Raw genomic sequence first — 20201 nt, 5'->3', positions numbered from 1 at the left:
GTACTGCAAACTCTTCACTGGTTGCCAGTAAAATGGAGAATCAATTTTAAGATCTGCCTGCTGACATTCAAGGCTCTACACCACATGGGACCCAAATACATAGCGGATCTATTGGAACTTTATGCCCCTCCACGCACCCTCCGCTCTGCCAACAAGATGAAGCTGGTTATTCCCAGGATACACTTAACATTTGGTGCTCGGGCCTTTTCCTATGCAGCCCCTACTCTATGGAACTCACTTCCACAATCAGTACGAGAGGCTCCTTCTCTGGACAGCTTTAAAAAAAGGCTAAAAACTCACCTCTTTTCCCTAGCCTTTGAGACTGCATAATGCAGGGTCACAGCGCTTTGAGTCCCCAGGGAGAAAAGCGCTATATAAATATTATTGTTATTGTTGTTGTTATTATTAATACAACCTGCAAGCGTCCTTCCGGACCCTTGCAGGAAGTACTAGGAGGCTGAGCGGTTTTTTTTTCACAATGATCGCGCTGCTCAGCAGAGCAGCAGCGGATCATTGTGGGGCTTAGATCAACGAACGGGAATGGATTTTCCCGTTCATTGATCTCCGGGCGAGCGGCGTGTTTACCGGCGGGAGTGCGCGCTAGAGCGAGCGGGCAGCGGCGGGAGCGCGGAAAGGACGGATTTCTCCATCCCTGGGGGTTAAAGGATGGAATAAGGGACTGAGAAATTCGTACGCCGGGGGTATGGGGGTAAAGTGGTTAACTACAATGATAAAGGAAACACAACATCACATAAAACTTTGAATCAGTTCAGGCACACATTTATATATGAATATAAAGTGAATATGTATTCTAAATAAAAAGAAAAACCAGATACTCACCTAAGGAGAGGGAAGGTTGGGTCCTACAGAGCCTTCCCGTTCTCCTGCCGGTCTCATTCCCCCGCAGGCTCCTCCATTTGAATCTCCTGCTGTGGGAGACTTCAGCAGTCTTCGGGAGAGCTTGGGCTTCTGAAGATCGGCGGCTCTGTACTGTGCAAGTGCGCGAGAGAGGGCGTTCTTGTGTGCGCAGTACAGAGCAGCCCCTCTTCAGGAAGCCTGAGTGCTTCTGAAGACTTAAGAAGTCGCCTCAATTGGTCGTGGACTGCTAACGGGAGGTCCAGCGCTAGAAAGTGGGGACCATGAGGCGACTGGGAAGGCTCTATAGGACCCAGAGCCTTCCTTTTCCTTAGGTGAGTATCTGTTTTTTCTTTTTATTTACGCTTTAGACTCCCTTTGGTAAAACATTTGTTATGAAGTAATTATGAATGGTCATGCTTTCTTGCAGTTTCAGTAAAATAAAAAAGTAAATAACCTGCTGGACGAGTTATTAGCATCTAATTCTTAGCAGTCCCCAGTTGCCAGCTCACTATTCCCTCGTGTGAAGCCATGCTTCTTGATAGGCTATAAGCTGGCAGGGAGGCAGACAGCCCATGCATCAGACTCACTATGGCTGTTCCATGCAAGGCTTTAGGGATTCGAATGCATTGTGTGTAAAACTGTAACAGGCAGCGTTTTTTCCCACTGTATGTGATTCGGAAGCAGCCTAGTGATTTCAGAGGGCTGCAATTCCGCATCCGAAACCACACATGCATCACTGCGATTTGGCTACAATGTAAACTGGCTCTTAGGGCTCGTTCACACTAGTCAGTGAGTTGAAATACATGAAAATGCATGAATAAAATACATGTGAATGGGTTGGTGAGTAGAAGAGGAGACAAACTAGTTCAAAACTTGACAGATCTGTCAGATTTTTACAACCCATTTTAAGTGACCCACATGGGATAAAGATAAGAAATAGATGTGTTGTACACTGAGAGAAATGTACATTTTAGAGGTATGTATTTTAAAGGGACTCCGAGCTCAAAATAAAAACGAAATCTGTATTCACCTGTTGCTTTCTGTAGCCAAGTGTAGGTCGGGAGGGTCCCACGGCGTCCATCTGGCTCTTCACCCAGGGCCTGGTCAGAAATGGCTCCCCGGCGGCTCCCGGCGACACTGGGCCAGAGTGTCGGGCTCTTCTCCCTGAAACGTCACGTCTGTTGTCACCACACCGGCCGCCTCGCGTCATCACGACGGCCGGCGTGACAATACTGCACATGCGAGATTAAATCGCGCATGCACCGTACTGTCACGCCGGCCGCCGTGATGACCACAGACGTGACGTTTCAGGAAGCCCAGTGTCGCCGGGAGCTGCCGGGGTGCCATTTCTGACCAGGCCCTGGGTGAAGAGCCAGATGGACGCCGTGGGACCTCCCGACCTACACTGGGCTGCAGAAAGCCCCAGGTGAGTACCGATTTCGTTTTTATTTTGAGCTCGGAGTCCCTTTAAAGATTACAATTTTTTTCACAATAGTTGTCTGAATCAATAGAGCTTGGTTTTAAAAATGTTCAGGCCCCTTGCACACTGTCACACTGTGTTACTCTTCCCTGTCACTTCCCTGTCACAATGGCCATACTATGGAGACTTGCACACCTCACGCAATGAGAGGCGGTGAGCCGGAAGTATCCAAATTGCCACAATGTCGATGCAAAGGCAGTAGCGCATAACGGCATGATGCGTATATACCGCACAGATCGTGCAGAAATGCAAGTCAATGGGCGACGCAGGGAATCCCAGTGACATACTTCCTTCTCAGCAGAGAGTACGGCACTAGCGGGGGGGGGGGGGGGGCGACACCTATGCATATGACTGTGGCGCAGAGTCATATGAAGGCTCATATCTACGGTAGTATGGTGTGCTCACACTGCATCGCATAAATCAAGTGTAAAACTGGCCTGAAAGGAAATCTGAATACACGTAACTAGACGAAAGTCCTTCACAAGGCTAGTATAAAGCGACAAAGGAGAGTGCAGGGAATTAACATACCTGATGAACCAGCAGTTCAGCTACTTCAACGTGATTATTGAGTGCTGCCAGGTGCAATGCAGTGTATCCGTCGTCCTTCTTCTCATCTACAATCCACGGCCGGGGTAATTTTGAAAGTAGGACACGCATAGCACTGAAAAAATAAAACAGGATCTCTTATTAAAAACAAACAAGGTAGCCAACTTCCAAACAAATGATCATGTCATTTACTAAGGAAAGATATTTATTTCTGGACTATACAATGTGTTTGGTCAGACTCCAGATAGGAATTTTCTTTAAACATAATAGAAAATGTTGGAAAATCCCTGGTTGATACTGCAGATATTTTACACTACACCCGAGCCCTCATTAAAGAGAACCCGAGGTGGGAATTACTTTTACTATTGGGGCACAGAGGCTGGTTGTGCGCACTAAGACCAGCCTCTGTTGCCCCATCGTGTGTCTCCATGTCCCCCCTGCTCGCCGCTATACCCCCCGCATTGCTGGCGACACGCAGCGTGTCGCCAGCTCAATGTTTACCTTGCGCTGTCAGTCAGCGCTGCTCCCCTGCCTCCTCCGCATCGGCGCACCCGCCCGTGTCCCTTCCCTCCCGCTGATAGGAGGGAAGTGACGCGGCGGGTGGCGCCGATGCGGAGGAGGCGGGGGAGCGGCGCTGACTGACAGCGCAAGGTAAACATTGAGCTGGCGACACAGCCAGCAATGCGGGGGGTATAGCGGCGAGCAGGGGGGACATGGAGGCACACGATGGGGCAACAGAGGCTGGTCTTAGTGCGCACAACCAGCCTCTGTGCCCCAATAGTAAAAGTAATTCCCACCTCGGGTTCTCTTTAAAGAGACTCTGAAGCAACTTAAAAAACTGCTTTTTACCTTTTATTTATGTTAGGCATGTTTTCCACTGTTAAAACGCCACTATCCCGCAGCAGAACGAGGATTTTTTTACCCCCCAAATCCCCTGTGCAAAATCCACGACTTTCTTGGTCGTGGATATTGCTGCCCAGGGAGGCAGAGCTTTCGGCTGCAGCTCTACCTCCATGCGTGTCAATCAGCGCGTACCTCCGCCTCTCCCCGCCCCTTTCAGTGAAGGAAGACAGAGGGGTGGGGAAAGGCGGCGATCAGCGCTGATAGACGAGTGTAGAGGCAGAGCTGCAGCCAAAAGCTCTGCCTCTCATGGAAGCAATGCCCGCAATGTGCCCCACGGGATGGGTAAAAAAAAACCTTGTTCTGCAGTGGGATAGCTGCGTTTTAACAGGGGCAAACATGCCTAGCAAATAAAAGGTAAAAAGCTGTTTTAAAATTGGCTTCAGAATGTTTAAGTCACAATATGACCTAAGTGGTGCTAACTGACTTCTAGTTGTGCTCATATCCATAGCAAGTCAAGTGGCCTGTGTTTCTATATCCAGCCAGTGCCTTTATTTTGTGGATGATCTGTGCTCATAGTCAGTGCTTCAGATACTGCCTACAACAACTGTGATATCAGTGGCAAAATGTCAAACCGTTTGTCACAAAGCACCCAGTCACTTGTTTATTGGCAGAGCTGCAAAAGGCAAGAGAAGTGGCTTAGTCTGGCAAGTTAAAAAAAACACAAAAAACAAAACACTTTAATATGCACATGCACCAAGTCTCTGTGTGATGCCCAGGCATATCTCAGCCGAAATGAATGAAAAAAAAACCCCCACTGTACAAAGAAAGCTAGGAACATCTCTTCAGTAAGAGTGCTGCGTAATATGTTGGCGCTTTATAAATACAATAAATAAATAATAAATAAATAAAATAAATGTACTCTTCAGTATTCCACGGCTTACTTCTCACTTATGTGCCACAGTGAATACAGCGAAAGTGAGCAATCTTGCCTCTCCCATGGTAATTTGATAAGCCAATTCTTGTCACTGGAGCTACTATGCCGCAGCCCTGCATTACAAAGGAACTCCAGCTTTAGGGCTGATTCATGCGGACGACTGCAGGTTGTTGTCTGCAGCAAGAGTTGCCCATTCAAGTGAATGGGCAGCACTTTTAACTTCGTTACCGTCATTTGCGCAAACACTTCATTCCAATTTCCCTGTTGTTTTAGCCCGACCTTGGAAGAAACATGCTTCTTCCAGGGTTGCTTACCACAGTGTCTCATTGTCCCCCTGCAGGTGTGAAAACCACTGGAAGATGTCACAGAACAGGTCATGCTTGCAGAAATGCATTTGAATGATATGGCGGCAGACACCCGTGTGAACCAACCCTTACCTTCCCATGCCATCTAACAATTGAAAGGTAGTATGCAGTGCCCATCCCTGGAAAGGGCAATTATATAACCTTAGTCACCATTACCATTCGGGGGTGCGGGCGGAAGGGGATTGTGAGGATAATTAAGTGAGCACAAGATAGAAGTAGGTTTTTGTTTTGTTTTTTTGCTCGTTTTGGTTCTACCTTCAAGTAAAATATGGTAACTTACAAAACTAAGTAGCTTAAGGACAACTGAAGCAAGAGGGATATGGAGGCTGCTATATTTATTTCCATTTAACCAGTACCAGTTGCCTGGCAGTCCTGCTGATCCTCTGCCTCTAATGCTTTCAGCCATAGACCCTGAACAAGCATGCAACAGATCAGAGGTTTCTACCAATATTGTCATATCTGCCAGGCAACTGTTATTGCTTAAAATGACACGGACAGGAAAAAAAAAAAAACAAACTTATGATATACCGTATTTTTCGGACTATAAGACGCACTTTTTCTCCCCCAAAAGTTGGGGGGAAAAGTCAGTGCGTCTTATAGTCCGAATACTAAAATTTGGACCGGCACCTATGTGTCCTCTGTACCCATGTGTATTCTACCTGGTGTCTGTCCCTTTGTGTCCTTGATCCCGCTGTGTATCCTGTGGCCATGTCCTTCTCCCGCTGTGTATGCTGTGTCCGTGTCTGCTGTGTTTCGCCCGTCGTGCCTTCTTTGTGTCCATATCCTTTGTCACGCTATGTATCCAGTGTCCGTGGTGCCCGCTGACCGCTGACCCGTGCCCTATGTCCCCGAGTGCAGACCCGCTTGTCCATACTTAGCTGCAGCTCCGATGAAGCAGCCATCTACCAATCAAGCTGAGAGGCGCTGCCCCAAACCGCCAATCACAGCAGCTCACTGCTCCTGCTCCCTTCCTAATAGGACGCGCTGGTCTCGCGGGCGGGAGCAGGGCACCATCGTTGGGGCCAATCACTGCACTCCCTCAGTTGCAGGGATTGCAGTGATTGGCCCCAGTGATGTCGCTCTGCTCCCGCCCTCAAGACCGAGAAGATGGCTGTTTCCTCTTCATCGGAGCGGTGTGCTAAGTATGGACAAACGGGTCTGCACACAGGGACATAGGGCACGGGACAGCGGTCAGCGGGCACCACGGACACCCTCAAGACCGAGAAGATGGCTGTTTCCTCTTCATCGGAGCGGTGTGCTGCAGCTAAGTATGGACAAACGGGTCTGCACTCGGGGACATAGGGCACGGGACAGCGGGCACCACGGACACTGGATACATAGCGTGACAAGGAACAAAGGACACGGACACAAAGAAGGCAGGACATAGACGGCGGACAAAACACAGCAGACACGTGTATATAGGATACATAGCTGGATCGAGTACACAGAGGGACAGACATCAGGTAGAATGCTGCAGCTAAGTATGGAAAAGGGGTCTGAATCCGGGGACAAAGGAAGGGGGGGAAGAGAGCAGGGGACAGAGAGCGGGCAATACACCACGGACACAGGGTACACAGCAAGATCAAGCACACGGACACAAAGAGGCCAGGAGACAAACAGTGGGCAATACACAGCAGACATGGACACAGGATACAGAGCCCAGATACACAGCGGAAGAAAGGACACAGGGACAGAATACACAGCAGGATGGACGACAGGAGGAGAGAATACACAGCAATAATGTATGGGATCATATGGGACAGAGGACACTGATATGGAGGAGATGGGGACACTGGACACAGGGATATGGGACAAAGCAGGGCACAAGAGCTACTTGAAAGGTACAAGGAGGACATAATTGGGGGGAGGAAGGTCTATAAGACACCCCTGCACTATAGATGCACTAGGTTTAGGATATATTTTTTTTCCCTGGTTTTTGCCCTCTAAACCTAGGTGCGTCTTATAGTCCGGAGCGTCTTATAGTCCGAAAAATACGGGTATTGAATTGTATTGTATGTGTAGTACTGATAATTAATAGACCATTAGTAGAAAAGAAAATAGTCTCATATTTAAATTTTTAGATATACAGCTTTTTGTTTTATAACATTGCATAATTCTGTCATATTTGCAATTACAAGCCACACACTGTATTTTAAACTATAACACAAGCAGAGCTAATGACCCTTTTAACTTCCCTGCAGTAAAAATCTTATCAGTTTCTTACAGTGAACCTCCAGACTAAAAATCGACTCAGCAGCACTAAAAAGGCCTGGTGTTTCTTTAACAGTTTCACAGCATCAGAACTTTGTTTCTCTTATACAAGCGTCATTTTTAGCTGCACAGAAGAAAACTGCCCGGGCTTTTTTCCCCTGATGCTGTGCAAAGCATGATGGGATTTCAGATTTTGTTCTCGTTCTGCTGTTTTGGTGCAATTTTTTTTCTTTTTTTTTTACATTTTGAATTTGACATTTGAAGCCTAGCGCATGCAACTGGGAGGGGTTATCAGGACACAGGACAGTTGGAACGGTGTCTCCTGCTCCCTGTCACCTCCTTTCAACCAAAAAGATGGCAGCCCCCATTAATCACAAACATTTGCCTACTCTTTTAAAACAGGGTGGGTAAGAGATTATATTACCTATCTATTCTAATTAACATAACTAATGTAACTTAATGACAGTATGTTTGTTTAGGCTGAAGTTCCCCTTTAAAAAAATAAATATGGCAGCCTCCATATTCTTAGAAAATGTATATTAAACTCGCACACCATGAAATTCATTGCAATTAATTTGTATTGAGACAAAATGGGTCACAAAACATGTCAGTGATACCACATAAATATAATACAAAAAATATACAAAAGCACTAAATGGTTACAGCACTCGTATGAGAATGAAAGAGATGGCATAAACATAAACCCCAATGCAATGAGGGGGCAAGATAGCTTTAGGTAGCAATATGAGAACAGGGTAGCTTCTGAATAACAGTGCTGACTATTCGTGAATAATAGCAATCATGTCCATAGACAAATGTAAGGCAAAATAGTTAAGACAAGTGGCAAACAGAGAGAGCGGAGCTCTGACACCGCAAAGTTACCCAGACACGCGGAACCATGTTCTTTCTCGATGGGCTTTAGCAAGTAGAAAGCAGCAACTGGAGCAGATGGGGTGCGGTGGAGTCTGGGTAACTTTGCGGTGTCAGAGCTCCGCTCTCTCTGTTTGCCACTTGTCTGGACTATTTTGCCTTACATTTGTCTATGGACATGATTGCTATTATTCACTAATGGTCAGCACTGCTATTCAAAAGCTACCCTGTTCTCATATTGCTACTTAAAGCTATCTTGCCCCCACATTGCATTGGGGTTCATGTTTATGCCAAGAGTGCGGTAACCATATAGTGCTTTTGTATATTTTTTGTATTATATTTATGTGGTATCACTAACATGTTTTGTGACCCATTTTGTCTCAATACAAATTTTATTTTTTGCAACAAATTTCATGGTGTGCGTGTTTAATATACATTTTCTATGGTCATTATTGCTACACAGCACCCAGTATATGTTATACTGTTTTTCTTAAGATTGGTGTGCATCCTCAGGTGTTCCCATTCAGCCTCCATATTCTTCTCACTACAGTTGTCCTTTAAAGCGATTAAAAACGGACTATAACAAGTAACTTGTCTATATATCTTATCTAAAGTTTAGATAGTTTACTCAGCAAATTTAGCTGCATACAGCTTCAACAGTTTAGAATTATTTATTCCTGTGATACAATGAGAGCGGCCATGTTCTGTTTGTCACATTACACACAGGCAAGCTGACCTGTATCTCCAGCTCTCAGCCTGTGAAAGCTTTACTCCCCTCTCCTCCTCCTTCCTCCCCTCTGCCTCTGAAATCTTTGGCTAGAAACTTCCTCCTCCACCTCCTGCCCAGACTGAGCTCCCATAAGCCCTTGCTACATTAGTCAGAGTGCCAAGGCACTCTGGAGAAGCTGTGGGCAAGGCTTGTTTAGGGCTCTTTCACATTAGGGCAGACTTTCTGCGTTAACGCAAATGGAAGCCGTTTGCGTTAACCAAAGTAAGATGAAAGTCCATAGACTTTCATTTTACCTTTCACACTCGATGCTGCGTTTCGATGCGTTGCGGTTCCGACGCACCCGGGCGCAGTTTTACCTCCAACGCACCCGCGAGCCGGCGTTTTCCGTCGGGTTTAATTACCAGCTACCGCCGCTGATTGCGTCGCACCGCAGATACCCGACGACACGCCGCAGGCAGACAACGCGTGCAGGAGAACGGCTCCTGTTCGCGTTGTCTGATGTGAAAGAGCCCTTAGTTTATAGGGAACTAGAGTATTAAAACAAACAAAAAAGTATTTGGCTTGAAGAATGCCCTTTAGGCTACTTTCACACTAAGACGTTGCGTTTTAGGGGACGTTATGGTCACATAACGTGCCCCTAACGCAACGCATGGTGGTGTTGAAGTTGGATGTTAGATTGAGCTGCGTTATGCAGCTCTCAAAGCAGCCGCTCGAGGTTAGTGATAGGAAGTCCAGATCTTTTTAAGGATTCGGATCATTGAAAAGATCTGGATCTTTGAACCAAATCATTTGAATCATTTTACTAGGGAAGCAGACCTGGGGGTGAAATGACTAGCAGGACAGGACTTTTCCTGCACTGTACATTCTGTATGTTCCTGTTTCTTCCAGACAGACATCCACTGTGAACCGAATCTTTCATTGTGATGATCCGGATGATTCGACTCACAAAAAAGATTCGGATCAAATGAACCATTTGTTCATGATCCGGACAACACTACAGTTCCACCATGAGTCACCACAGTGCAGTGAATATTAATTAGCCATGTGGCTGGCTGCTGAGGAGGGTAGACCTCCTCCTCCAACATTACTGCAATGCAGTGCAAGCAGTCTAACGTGGCTTAGCCCAGTATAACGTACAGCATGCAGCACTTTGTTTAAACGTGCTGCGTTACTATGTAACGCAACGTGTGAACAGCACATTGATTTTACAGTGCTGTGAGTTAGGCTGCGTTACTGGCTGCTGTAACGTGGGACTTTAACGTCCCACTGTGAAACCAGCCTTAAGCTATATGAAAGGAACACAATTATGCAATGAGTAAAAGTTTATCTCAGATCCACTTTAAACTAATACCAGGTTTGTTATAATGTTAACAAGGTGGTAAGTAAACACTGTACTGAGGTCCTCAGTTTCGTTCCATCAAGGACACTCTCTGCCTGCATCAGCGATGAGTGATTTGTTAAATGTACTCTGTAGAAATGTCCAATATGGTTTCACTATAGAAAAAGAGGACAGTAAATATTTGTTTGCAATCAAAGGTTTCATTGCTTTGATTATAAAAACCCTAATCATATTTGAAACCTGAACAGGCTGTTAACCAGAGTTATTCCTGTTGATCAAAAACTGAATGGAACGGATTTATCAAAACACAGAAATCTGGAGGATGAGAGGGCAGACATGGAGAGGAATCAGCTTTAATTTAATAGCTGAAAAATGATTGGTTGCTCTGGACAATTGCTCCAGTTTTGGTCCAATTTCTTATGCACCTGTCTTGTTAAATCCCCCAATTAATGTATAATGTAACTAAAGTAAAAAGATTACATGACTGTTTCACAGGTGTTCATGCAAACTCCAGTTATAGAGCAATTTCTGGCTTTCAGGAAAATATTGTTGCCTTTCCACAAACATCAGCCAAGCTTCAACAAACACTTTGCAATTAACAACAAACGTGAATCTGATTTAACGTTCTACAGACAAAGTGACACAACTAGATGCCTTGAATTCCAGAGCATTCCAACAAGGCAAGCCACTACACTGCCCTTTGTAGTGCATTACCTTCCCACCACCAAGCTCTCCTATTGCTGCATTAGTATGCAGGACAGTCTTACTAATTTATAAATAGCAAGGGCCCAATAGACTAAAAGAAGCCTGCAACAGCAAAAAGGAAAAATAAGCCCGCTTGAAAGTGAAAAATTACACCAAACTGCAAACTCCAAGGGCTTGATTCACAAAGCCGTGCAAACTGTTTAGCACGGGTGTGCTAAACAGTTAGCACGTGAAGTGCCACTTGCAGACTTTTGCTCGCGCAAAGTGCCGCAATTCGCGCGATCGCGGACTTTTCCCGCGATTCTCAGCAAACTGCGCGCGCAAAAGTACACGATCGCGCGAATCGTGGCACTTTGCGCACGCAAAAGTCCACGAACGGCACTTCATGTGCTAAACAGTTTGCACGGCTTTGTGAATCAAGCCCCAAGTATGCAAAAAGATGATAAGTTTATTTATTCAAACAATACAATATCTGACTAGAATCAAATTGTGGGGATCTTTTAATACTGTTTTTAATTATACATATCTTGTATTGTTTGCATAACTAAACTTATCTTTTTGCATACTTGGGATTTGCAGTTTGGTGTACTTTTTTAACTTTCAAGAGGGCTCTTTTTTTTGCAGTTAACATTGTACTGATTTAGTAACAGATCACTCACATAAGATTGTTCATACAGTTTCTGTGTATGCCAACTATAAAGGCACCTACATGTATAGATTTAAATATACTTTTAGGCTGGATTTCATAATGGTCAGTTGTAGAATGCATGCATTGTGTTATAATGAGTGTGAACTGCAATAGACTGGACACAGACGTTAATACAAATCCTGCATGCAGCGAGTTAGAATACCGCAATCAGTTATGACACAGTACTGCGAACAGTCCCACAGAATTGTCTGGGCAATGAATTGACATGCAGATTTATTCTGCAGTGCAACTGAGCACTGTTAATGGACTATAGGTTGATAGCAGAACATGATATGCACTTTGGTATGCTTACCCTTCATTACTGGTTAAGACGGTATTTGCGATAATTCAGCTCTAATTGAACATCTGTGGTTACCCACAATGCACCGCTACTGAATACTGAAAACAATTTACTGCACCTTGTATATGTGTACTAGGTAGCGAAAATAAGGGCCCATTCACACTGGGGTGCTCTGCAGGAATGCTTTGCTGATCGCCAATATGGGATCATTCACACTGCAGCGCTTGCAATTTCCAGAAATCGCAAACGCACTGTATGCATCATTTCTGGAGCGATTGCAATGCGATTCTCATTTCACCAAATGAGAATCACAATTGCAGCAAAATTACAATCGTAAGCGTGAATGACCCCTAAGCTCGATTTCTTGACTGAAATTTTATGATGCAGGAAAATACATAGGTTCTTAACCACTTGAGGACCGTGGGCTTTACCCCCCTTAAGGACCAGACACTTTTTCCCATTCAGATCACTGCAGCTTTCACGGTTTATTGCTCGCTCATACAACCTACCACCTAAATTAATTTTGGCTCTTTTTCTTGTCACTAATAAAGCTTTCTTTTGGTGCTATTTGATTGCTGCTGCGATTTTTACTTTTTATTATATTCATCAAAAAAGACATGAATTTTGGCAAAAAAAATATTTTTTTAACTTTCTGTGCTGACATTTTACAAATAAAGTAAAATTTCTGTATACATGCAGCGCAAAAAATGTGGACAAACAGGTTTTTGATAAAAAAAAAAAAAAAAACCCATTCAGCCTATATTTATTGGTTTGGGTAAAAGGTTATAGCGTTTACAATCTATGGTGCAAAAAGTGAATTTTCCCATTTTCAAGCATCTCTGACTTTTCTGACCACCTGTCATGTTTCATGAGGGGCTAGAATTCCAGGATAGTATAAATACCCCCCAAATGACCCCATTTTGGAAAGAAGACATCCCAAAGTATTCACTGAGAGGCATAGTGAGTTCATAGAAGATATTACTTTTTGTCACAAGTTAGCGGAAAATGACAGTTTGTGACAAGAAAAAAAAAAAAAAAAGTTTCCATTTCTGCTAACTTGTGACAAAAAAAAAATGAAATCTGCCACGGACTCACCATGCCCCTCTCTGAATACCTTGAAGTGTCTACTTTCCAAAATGGGGTCATTTGTGGGGTGTGTTTACTGTCCTCGCATTTTGGGGTTTTTTTTTTGTAAAGGTGCTCATTGGACTTTGGGCCCCTTAGCGCAGTTAGGCTGCAAAAAAGTGCCACACGTGGTATTGCTGTACTCAGGAGAAGTAGTATAATGTGGTTTGGGGTGTATTTTTAGCGCAGTTAGGCTGCAAAAAAGTGCCACACATGTGGTATTGCTGTACTCAGGAGAAGTAGTATAATGTGGTTTGGGGTGTATTTTTACACATACCCATGCTGGGTGGGAGAAATATCTCTGTAAATGACAATATTTGGATTTTTATTTTTTTTTACACACAATTGTCCATTTACAGAGAGATTTCTCACACCCAGCATGGGTATGTGTAACAATACACCCCAAAACACATTATACTACTTCTCCTGAGTACGGCAATACCACATGTGTGGCACTTTTTTGCACCCTAACTGCGCTAAGGGGCCCAAAGTCCAATGAGTACCTTTAGGATTTCACAGGTCATTTTTGTTTCAAGACTACTCCTCACGGTTTAGGGCCCCTAAAATGCCTGGGCAGTATAGGAACCCCACTAACGACCCCATTTTAGAAGACACCCCAAGGTATTCCGTTAGGAGTATGGTGAGTTCATAGAAGATTTTATTTTTTGTCACAAGCTAGCGGAAATTGATTTTAATTGATTTTTTTCACAAAGTGTCATTTTCCGCTAACTTGTGACAAAAGATAAAATCTTCTATGAACTCACCATACACCTAACGGAATGCCTTGGGATGTCTTCTTTCTAAAATGGGGTCATTTGTGGGGTTCCTATACTGCCCTGGCATTTTAGGGGCCCTAAACCGTGAGGAGTAGTCTTGAAACCAAATGTCGCATAATGACCTGTGAAATCCTAAAGGTACTCATTGGACTTTGGGCCCCTTAGCGCACTTAGGGTGTAAAAAAGTGCCACACATGTGGTACCGCCGTACTTAAGAGAAGTAGTATAATGTGTTTTGGGGTGTATTTTTACACATACCCATGCTGGGTGGGAGAAATAACTCTGTAAATGACAATTGTTTGATTTCTTTTACACACAATTGTCCATTTACAGAGAGATGTCTCCCACCCAGCATGGGTATGTGTAAAAATACACCCCAAAACACATTATACTACTTCTCCTGAGTACGGCGATACCACATGTGTGACACTTTTGCAGCCTAGGTGCACTAAGGGGCCCAACGTCCTATTCACAGGTCATTTTCAGGCATTTGTTTTCTAGACTACTCCTCGCGGTTTAGGGCCCCTAAAATGCCAGGGCAGTATAGGAACCCCACAAGTGACCCCATTTTAGAAAGAAGACACCCCAAGGCATTCCGTTAGGTGTATGGCGAGTTCATAGAAGATTTTATTTTTTGTCACAAGTTAGCGAAAAATGACACTTTGTGAAAAAAAAAACAATAAAAATCAATTTCCGCTAACTATCGACAAAAAATAAAATCTTCTATCAACTTGTCATACACCTAACAGAATACCTTGGGGTGTCTTTTCTAAAATGGGGTCACTTGTGGGGTTCCTATAAAGCCCTGGCATTTTACGGGCCCAAAACCGTGAGGTGAGTAGTCTGGAAACCAAATGTCTCAAAATGACTGTTCAAGGGTATAAGCATCTGCAAATTTTGATGACAGGTGGTCTATGAGGAGGCGAATTTTGTGGAACCGGTCATAAGCAGGGTGGCCTTTTAGATGTCAGGTTGTATTGGGCCTGATCTGATGGATAGGAGTGCTAGGGGGGGGGGGGGGGGTGACAGGAGATGATTGATGGGTGTCTCAGGGGGTGGTTAGAGGGGAAAATAGATGCAATCAATGCACTGGGGAGGTGATCAGAAGGGGGTCTGAGGGGGATCTGAGGGTTTGGCCGAGTGATCAGGAGCCCACACGGGGCAAGTTAGGGCCTGATCTGATGGGTAGGTGTGCTAGGGGGTGACAGGAGGTGATTGATGGGTGTCTCAAGGTGTGATTAGAGGGGGGAATAGATGCAAGCAATGCACTGGCGAGGTGATCAGGGCTGGGGTCTGAGGGCGTTCTGAGGGTGTGGGCGGGTGATTGAGTGCCCTAGGGGCAGATAGGGGTCTAATCTGATGGGTAGCAGTGACAGGAGGTGATTGATGGGTAATTAGGGGGTGTTTAGGGTAGAGAACAGATGTAAACAATACACTTGGGAGGTGATCTGACATCGGATCTGCGGGCGATCTATTGGTGTGGGAGGGTGATCAGATTGCCCGCAAGGGGCAGGTTAGGGGCTGATTGATGGGTGGCAGTGACAGGGGGTGATTGATGGGTGATTGACAGGTGATCAGTGGGTTATCGGGGGGGGGGGGGGTGATCAGGGGGGATATATGCATACAGTACATGGGGGGGGGGGGTCTGGGGAGAATCTGAGGGGTGGGGGGGGGTATCAGGAGGGAGCAGGGGGCAGTTTAGGGAATAAAAAAAAAAATATAGTGTTGACAGATAGTGACAGATGGGTGATTAGGGGGGTGATTGGGTGCAAACAGGGGTCTGGGGGGTGGGCAGGGGGGGTCTGAGGGGTGCTGTGGGCGATCAGGGGGCAGGGGGGGGGGATCAGTGTGATTGGGTGCAGACTAGTGTGGCTGCAGCCTGCCCTGGTGGTCCCTCGGACACTGGGACCACCAGGGCAGGAAGCAGCCTGTATAATAGGCTTTGTATACATTACAAAGCCTATTATACGCTTTGCATGCGGATATGTGTATTCCTCCGTCCGCCGGCGCTGCTAAGTGGCCTGCGAGCTGGAGGCTAAATCCCCGGCCATCGATCCCTGGCGGAGGATCGCGTCACAGATGACGCGATCGCTCCGCCCATGCCCGTACAAGGACCGCCGCCTCTTGTACATGCAGCGGTCCTTACGAGATCCACTTTCTGGCCGCCCCTGTGCAGTGGGAGGTCGTTAAGTGGTTAATACATGAGTTTGGGCCAGGATTAGTATGAGAGCCATAAGCCCACAAAAGTGCAGAAAACATCAATCGTTTTGTAGTCAGGAATACAGGGCAATAGTTTATACACCATTATACGGGTAAACATTCCAAAAAGAAAAAAAAGCGCTGGGACAAAATATAGTTCACACTAAATATACATTTTTCCTAATTTTGAGCTGCTCTACTGGAAAACACAATAGATCAGTAAAGTGTGCAACCTGTAACTACACATAGCATTGTGTGGCACTTGTCTCCTGTATATAGTAACTTACTCTCAGAGTACACACTTATAGAAATGACAGATGTACAGTGACACTGGGAAGCAGCAACCAAGCCATGCACGTTTTGTGTTATGAAAAAAAAGTGTTGCTTGAAATGTCTAAATATAGACTCACTTAGCTCATCCCCAGCCTAGACTAATGAGACAGGGACAAATATACCCCAGCTATCCCACCCACAGGTATATATGTTAACCTCTTCCCTACTAGGATGTTACATAAACAGGTTGGGGCTACTTTTAGCTGGTGACAGTTGCTGGAAGGATGCATTCTACAAGCATATTCACAATTAAACAAACAAAACAGAGACAAACACAGAACATTTATATTGCGCTTTTCTCCTGGCGGACTCAAAGCGCCAGAGCTGCAGCCACTGGGATGCGCTCTATAGGCAGTAGCAGTGTTAGGGAGACTTGCCCAAGGTCTCCTACTGAATAGGTGCTGGCTTACTGAACAGGCAGAGCTGAGATTCAAACCCTGGTCTCCCGTGTCAGAGGCAGAGCCCTTAACCAGTACACTATCCAGCCACCACAATTAATTAATTAATTAGCCTAAAGTTGTATAAATTGAAAACAAACCGATTAGGTAAAACAAAATACTGGGTAAACTGTATACCACAGGAGACAGATATCAGCTTTTTGATAACCTTCAGTAATATAAAGACATGATGGTCTCACAAACAGCCATGTAATTTTTCATTCTAATTACCAATTATGCAGTATATGGGCCTCTGCTAATCTATTCATGTTATAATCAGTCTGGTAGGCCCTCACACTGTACAATCAGACTCTTATATTAATAGCCAGCACAGGAGCTGGAATGTGACTGGATGCTGTGGGTAACACTAGAGTTTTCCATGTTTTATAAAAACTAAAAATATTTTCTCCTTGTCAAAAACAAGGGTGTTTCCATGTCCAACTGACTGTGTTAGTACTCAGTAAAAGCAAATGAAGCGTGTTATGTTTTTTTATGACAGTTTAGGCTCATGCTTCCACTGCTGCCTACATATAAATTGCTTTGCCAAAGCAAGAAAAAAAATAAGATCCTGCTAACACATTAGCAGACTTACTGTGTAGGGCAACACACTTTATCACTCGCTGATGCTAAAACCAGAAACAGAATACTTACAAAGTTTTTTAAAAAAAATTGTACTACCTTATTGAGTACATTTATGCAGAGCTGTGGTCAGTATCATTATGTATTACATAACAAAGGCATCATATAATTAAGCACACCTGTCATGAGAAATGCAGAAACCACCACTGCTTATTTACTTAAAGTACAACTGAAGTGAAAGGGATATGGAGGCTGCAATATTTGTTACCTTTTAAGTAACACCAGTTGCCTGGCAGTCCTGCTGACCTCTTTAGTTGCAGTAGTGTCCAAATCGCACACCTGTAACAAGCATGCAGCTAATCCTGTCAGAAACATCTGATCTGCATGCTAGGTTAAGGTCCATGGCTAAAAGTAGTAGAAACAGTGGGACAGCAGAGCATCCAAGCAATGTGCATTGGTAAACCACTTGAGGACCGCAGTATTAAACCCCCCTAAAGACCAGGCCTTTTTTTGTTAAATAGGCCACTGCAGCCAAGCTGCAGGGCCGCACAACTCAGCACACAAGTGATTCCCCCCCCCCCTTTTCTCCCCACCAAGAAACTCTCTGCTGGTGGGGTCTGATCGCTCCCCTCATGTTAATTTTTTTTTTTCATACAAATATTGTTTTTTAAATAAAAAAAAAAAATACTATTTCTTTAATAATTTTTTTCCCCTCCCTCCCCGCAGCCGGCCAATCACGGTGATCGGCTGTAATAGGCTTCTGCCTATGAGAGCCAATCGATGTCTGGTGTCCGAGGGGGACAGCCGTGTCACACAGCTGTTCCCAGTAGAGCGCTGGCTTAGATCGCAGCGCTATACTACCCTAATAGATGGCGGTTTTACCGTCTAATAGTCTCTGAGCGGCGATCGCTGCTGGGAGACTGAAGGCGTAGCTGATGCACGCGCAGCCTGCACGCGATCTCCTGCTAGCCCCATAGAAGGCCGTTAATGCAAATCGGTGTGGAGCGGTCCTGGGGCTGCCGCACTGCTCATGCCAATTGGCGTGGAGCAGTTGGCAAGTAGTTAACCACCCTAGGACCATAGGCTTACACCCCCCTAGTGGCCAGGCTATTTTTCACTAATTAGGCCACTGCAGCTTTCAGGGGCCTCTACAACTCAGCACACAAGTGATTCCCCCCCCCCCCCTTTCTGCCCACCAACAGAACTTTCTGTTGGTGGGCTGTGATTGCTCCTGTTATGTTTATTTTTGTACAAATATTTTTTTATTTTGCAAATAAATTGCTTTTTTTTCCATGCCCGCCCTCCCCCTGGCTACCCAATGACAGCGATCGGCTACCATAGGCTTCAGCCTATGAGAGCTGATCACTTTTGTGCTGCCAGAGGGCACAGCTGAGTGACACAGCTGTCCCCAGTACAGCGCTGCCGTAGATCGCAACACTGTATATTGTAAATAGACAGCGAACCGCTGTCTAACAGTCTCCTAGCGGCGATCGCTGCTGGGAGTCTGATGGCGGAGCAGAGTGCACGATCTCCTGCAAAACCCTGCCCCAGGACTTGACGCCAATTGGCGTTAGCCGGTCCTGGGGCTGCCACCACATTCACGCCCATTGGCATTACATGGACGTTTAGAGGTTAAAAGGGAATAAAGTGTCAGCCTCCATATCCCTCTCACTTCAGTTGTCGTTTAAAATGTGCCGTTTTGCTCTGATTATAACCTGTTCACATGGAAAGTCATGGCTGTTTTCTAGCACAAGCCAAATCACCATTCTGGGTGTTCCATGCTAGAGAGACTGCCTGGAGCAAAAATGCTGTAAGGCAGGGGACACAGTTGTCTTTCAGTTTTCTGCATGCATTTTCTTAACACCATGTGTGTTTGTATGCAGAAAATGCACACGTTTTCCACAGCAGCTAATATAATTGATAGTGAAAGCTTATACCTTATATAACTTATACCTTAATAACTTATAAAACACCCATCTTGTTATTCAACAGGAACTGCCCAACTGGAATCCACATATACAGTTTTTCAGTCAAGGGCCAGGTCAACATACTTCAGCCTGCTGGGGGGCCGGGAACATACATAAAAAACATTCCATTGAATCTAGGTATTGATTTCCCCCAATCATGCCCGGAGATTAACTCCTAGCAGCAGCCATTCAGTCATGCGGTGCCCAAAGGTGGTCTTTGTGCACCACAATGAACCATACCGAGGTGACAACCTACCTGATGCAGAATTGGATTGGAAGCCAGCGAATGACTGTTTGCTGGCTTCTTCAGTATGTAGATGGAAGGTGCCAGCACTGCTACTCTACATGTGGACCGCCAATATTTAAAGGTGCAGTGGGCCACATCTATAAGATATACATTTTGTGTTTGGGGGCCAGTGAAAAAGCCTCGGGGGGCCGCCATTGTCCCACAGGCCGTAGTTTGAAGACCAGTGGTCTACATACTGTATATGCTGTACACACCAGCGACTCTGAATGTAAAAACCTGGCTATTCAGGAACAAAGGAGTTATTTGGATATTCACTCACTGACCTGAAGTAAGGCACTTGCTTAATGTAAGCTGAATATCTGCAAATACCTTCTGTTTTAAGAAGGCAAAAAGTAATTTTTTTCAGATAAAATGACAAATGAGCTCCTGGGAGAAAACTCTGGAGAAAAAGTTACACTGGATAAGGGCTTGTATCCATTGTAGCACGCTGAGTGTCACTCCCAGGGGTTGGGCAGGGCTTGCGATCCCATTCATTACTGAATGGGATCGCGGACTTAAGTCCCCGGAAATGCAGCAAACCATGCTGAATCGCCGCACATGAATGGAAACGGCAGACAGTGCAGTCTATGCACTGTCTGCTGTCCCTGCGATTGCGTTTCCATATGCGC

The 20201-nt window shown here is 45.2% G+C and overlaps 1 protein-coding gene across 3 annotated transcripts in view; it reads right to left on the bottom strand.

The window, feature by feature from the left end:
* Positions 1 to 20201, bottom strand: part of MIB1 (MIB E3 ubiquitin protein ligase 1) — a 163115-nt gene that overhangs the window by 25383 nt on the left and 117531 nt on the right. For all 3 annotated transcript variants that reach the window (XM_068237245.1, XM_068237243.1, XM_068237244.1), the window contains exon 13: positions 2867 to 2999. In XM_068237245.1, the coding sequence (XP_068093346.1) occupies positions 2867 to 2999 (133 nt within the window). The remainder of the gene's footprint in view (positions 1 to 2866; positions 3000 to 20201) is intronic.

Source organism: Hyperolius riggenbachi, chromosome 5, assembly GCF_040937935.1.
Source record: "Hyperolius riggenbachi isolate aHypRig1 chromosome 5, aHypRig1.pri, whole genome shotgun sequence".
NCBI lineage: Eukaryota > Metazoa > Chordata > Amphibia > Anura > Hyperoliidae > Hyperolius > Hyperolius riggenbachi.
The sequence above is the reverse complement of the archived record's forward strand: the minus strand, read 5'-3'. Positions and strand labels throughout refer to the sequence as shown.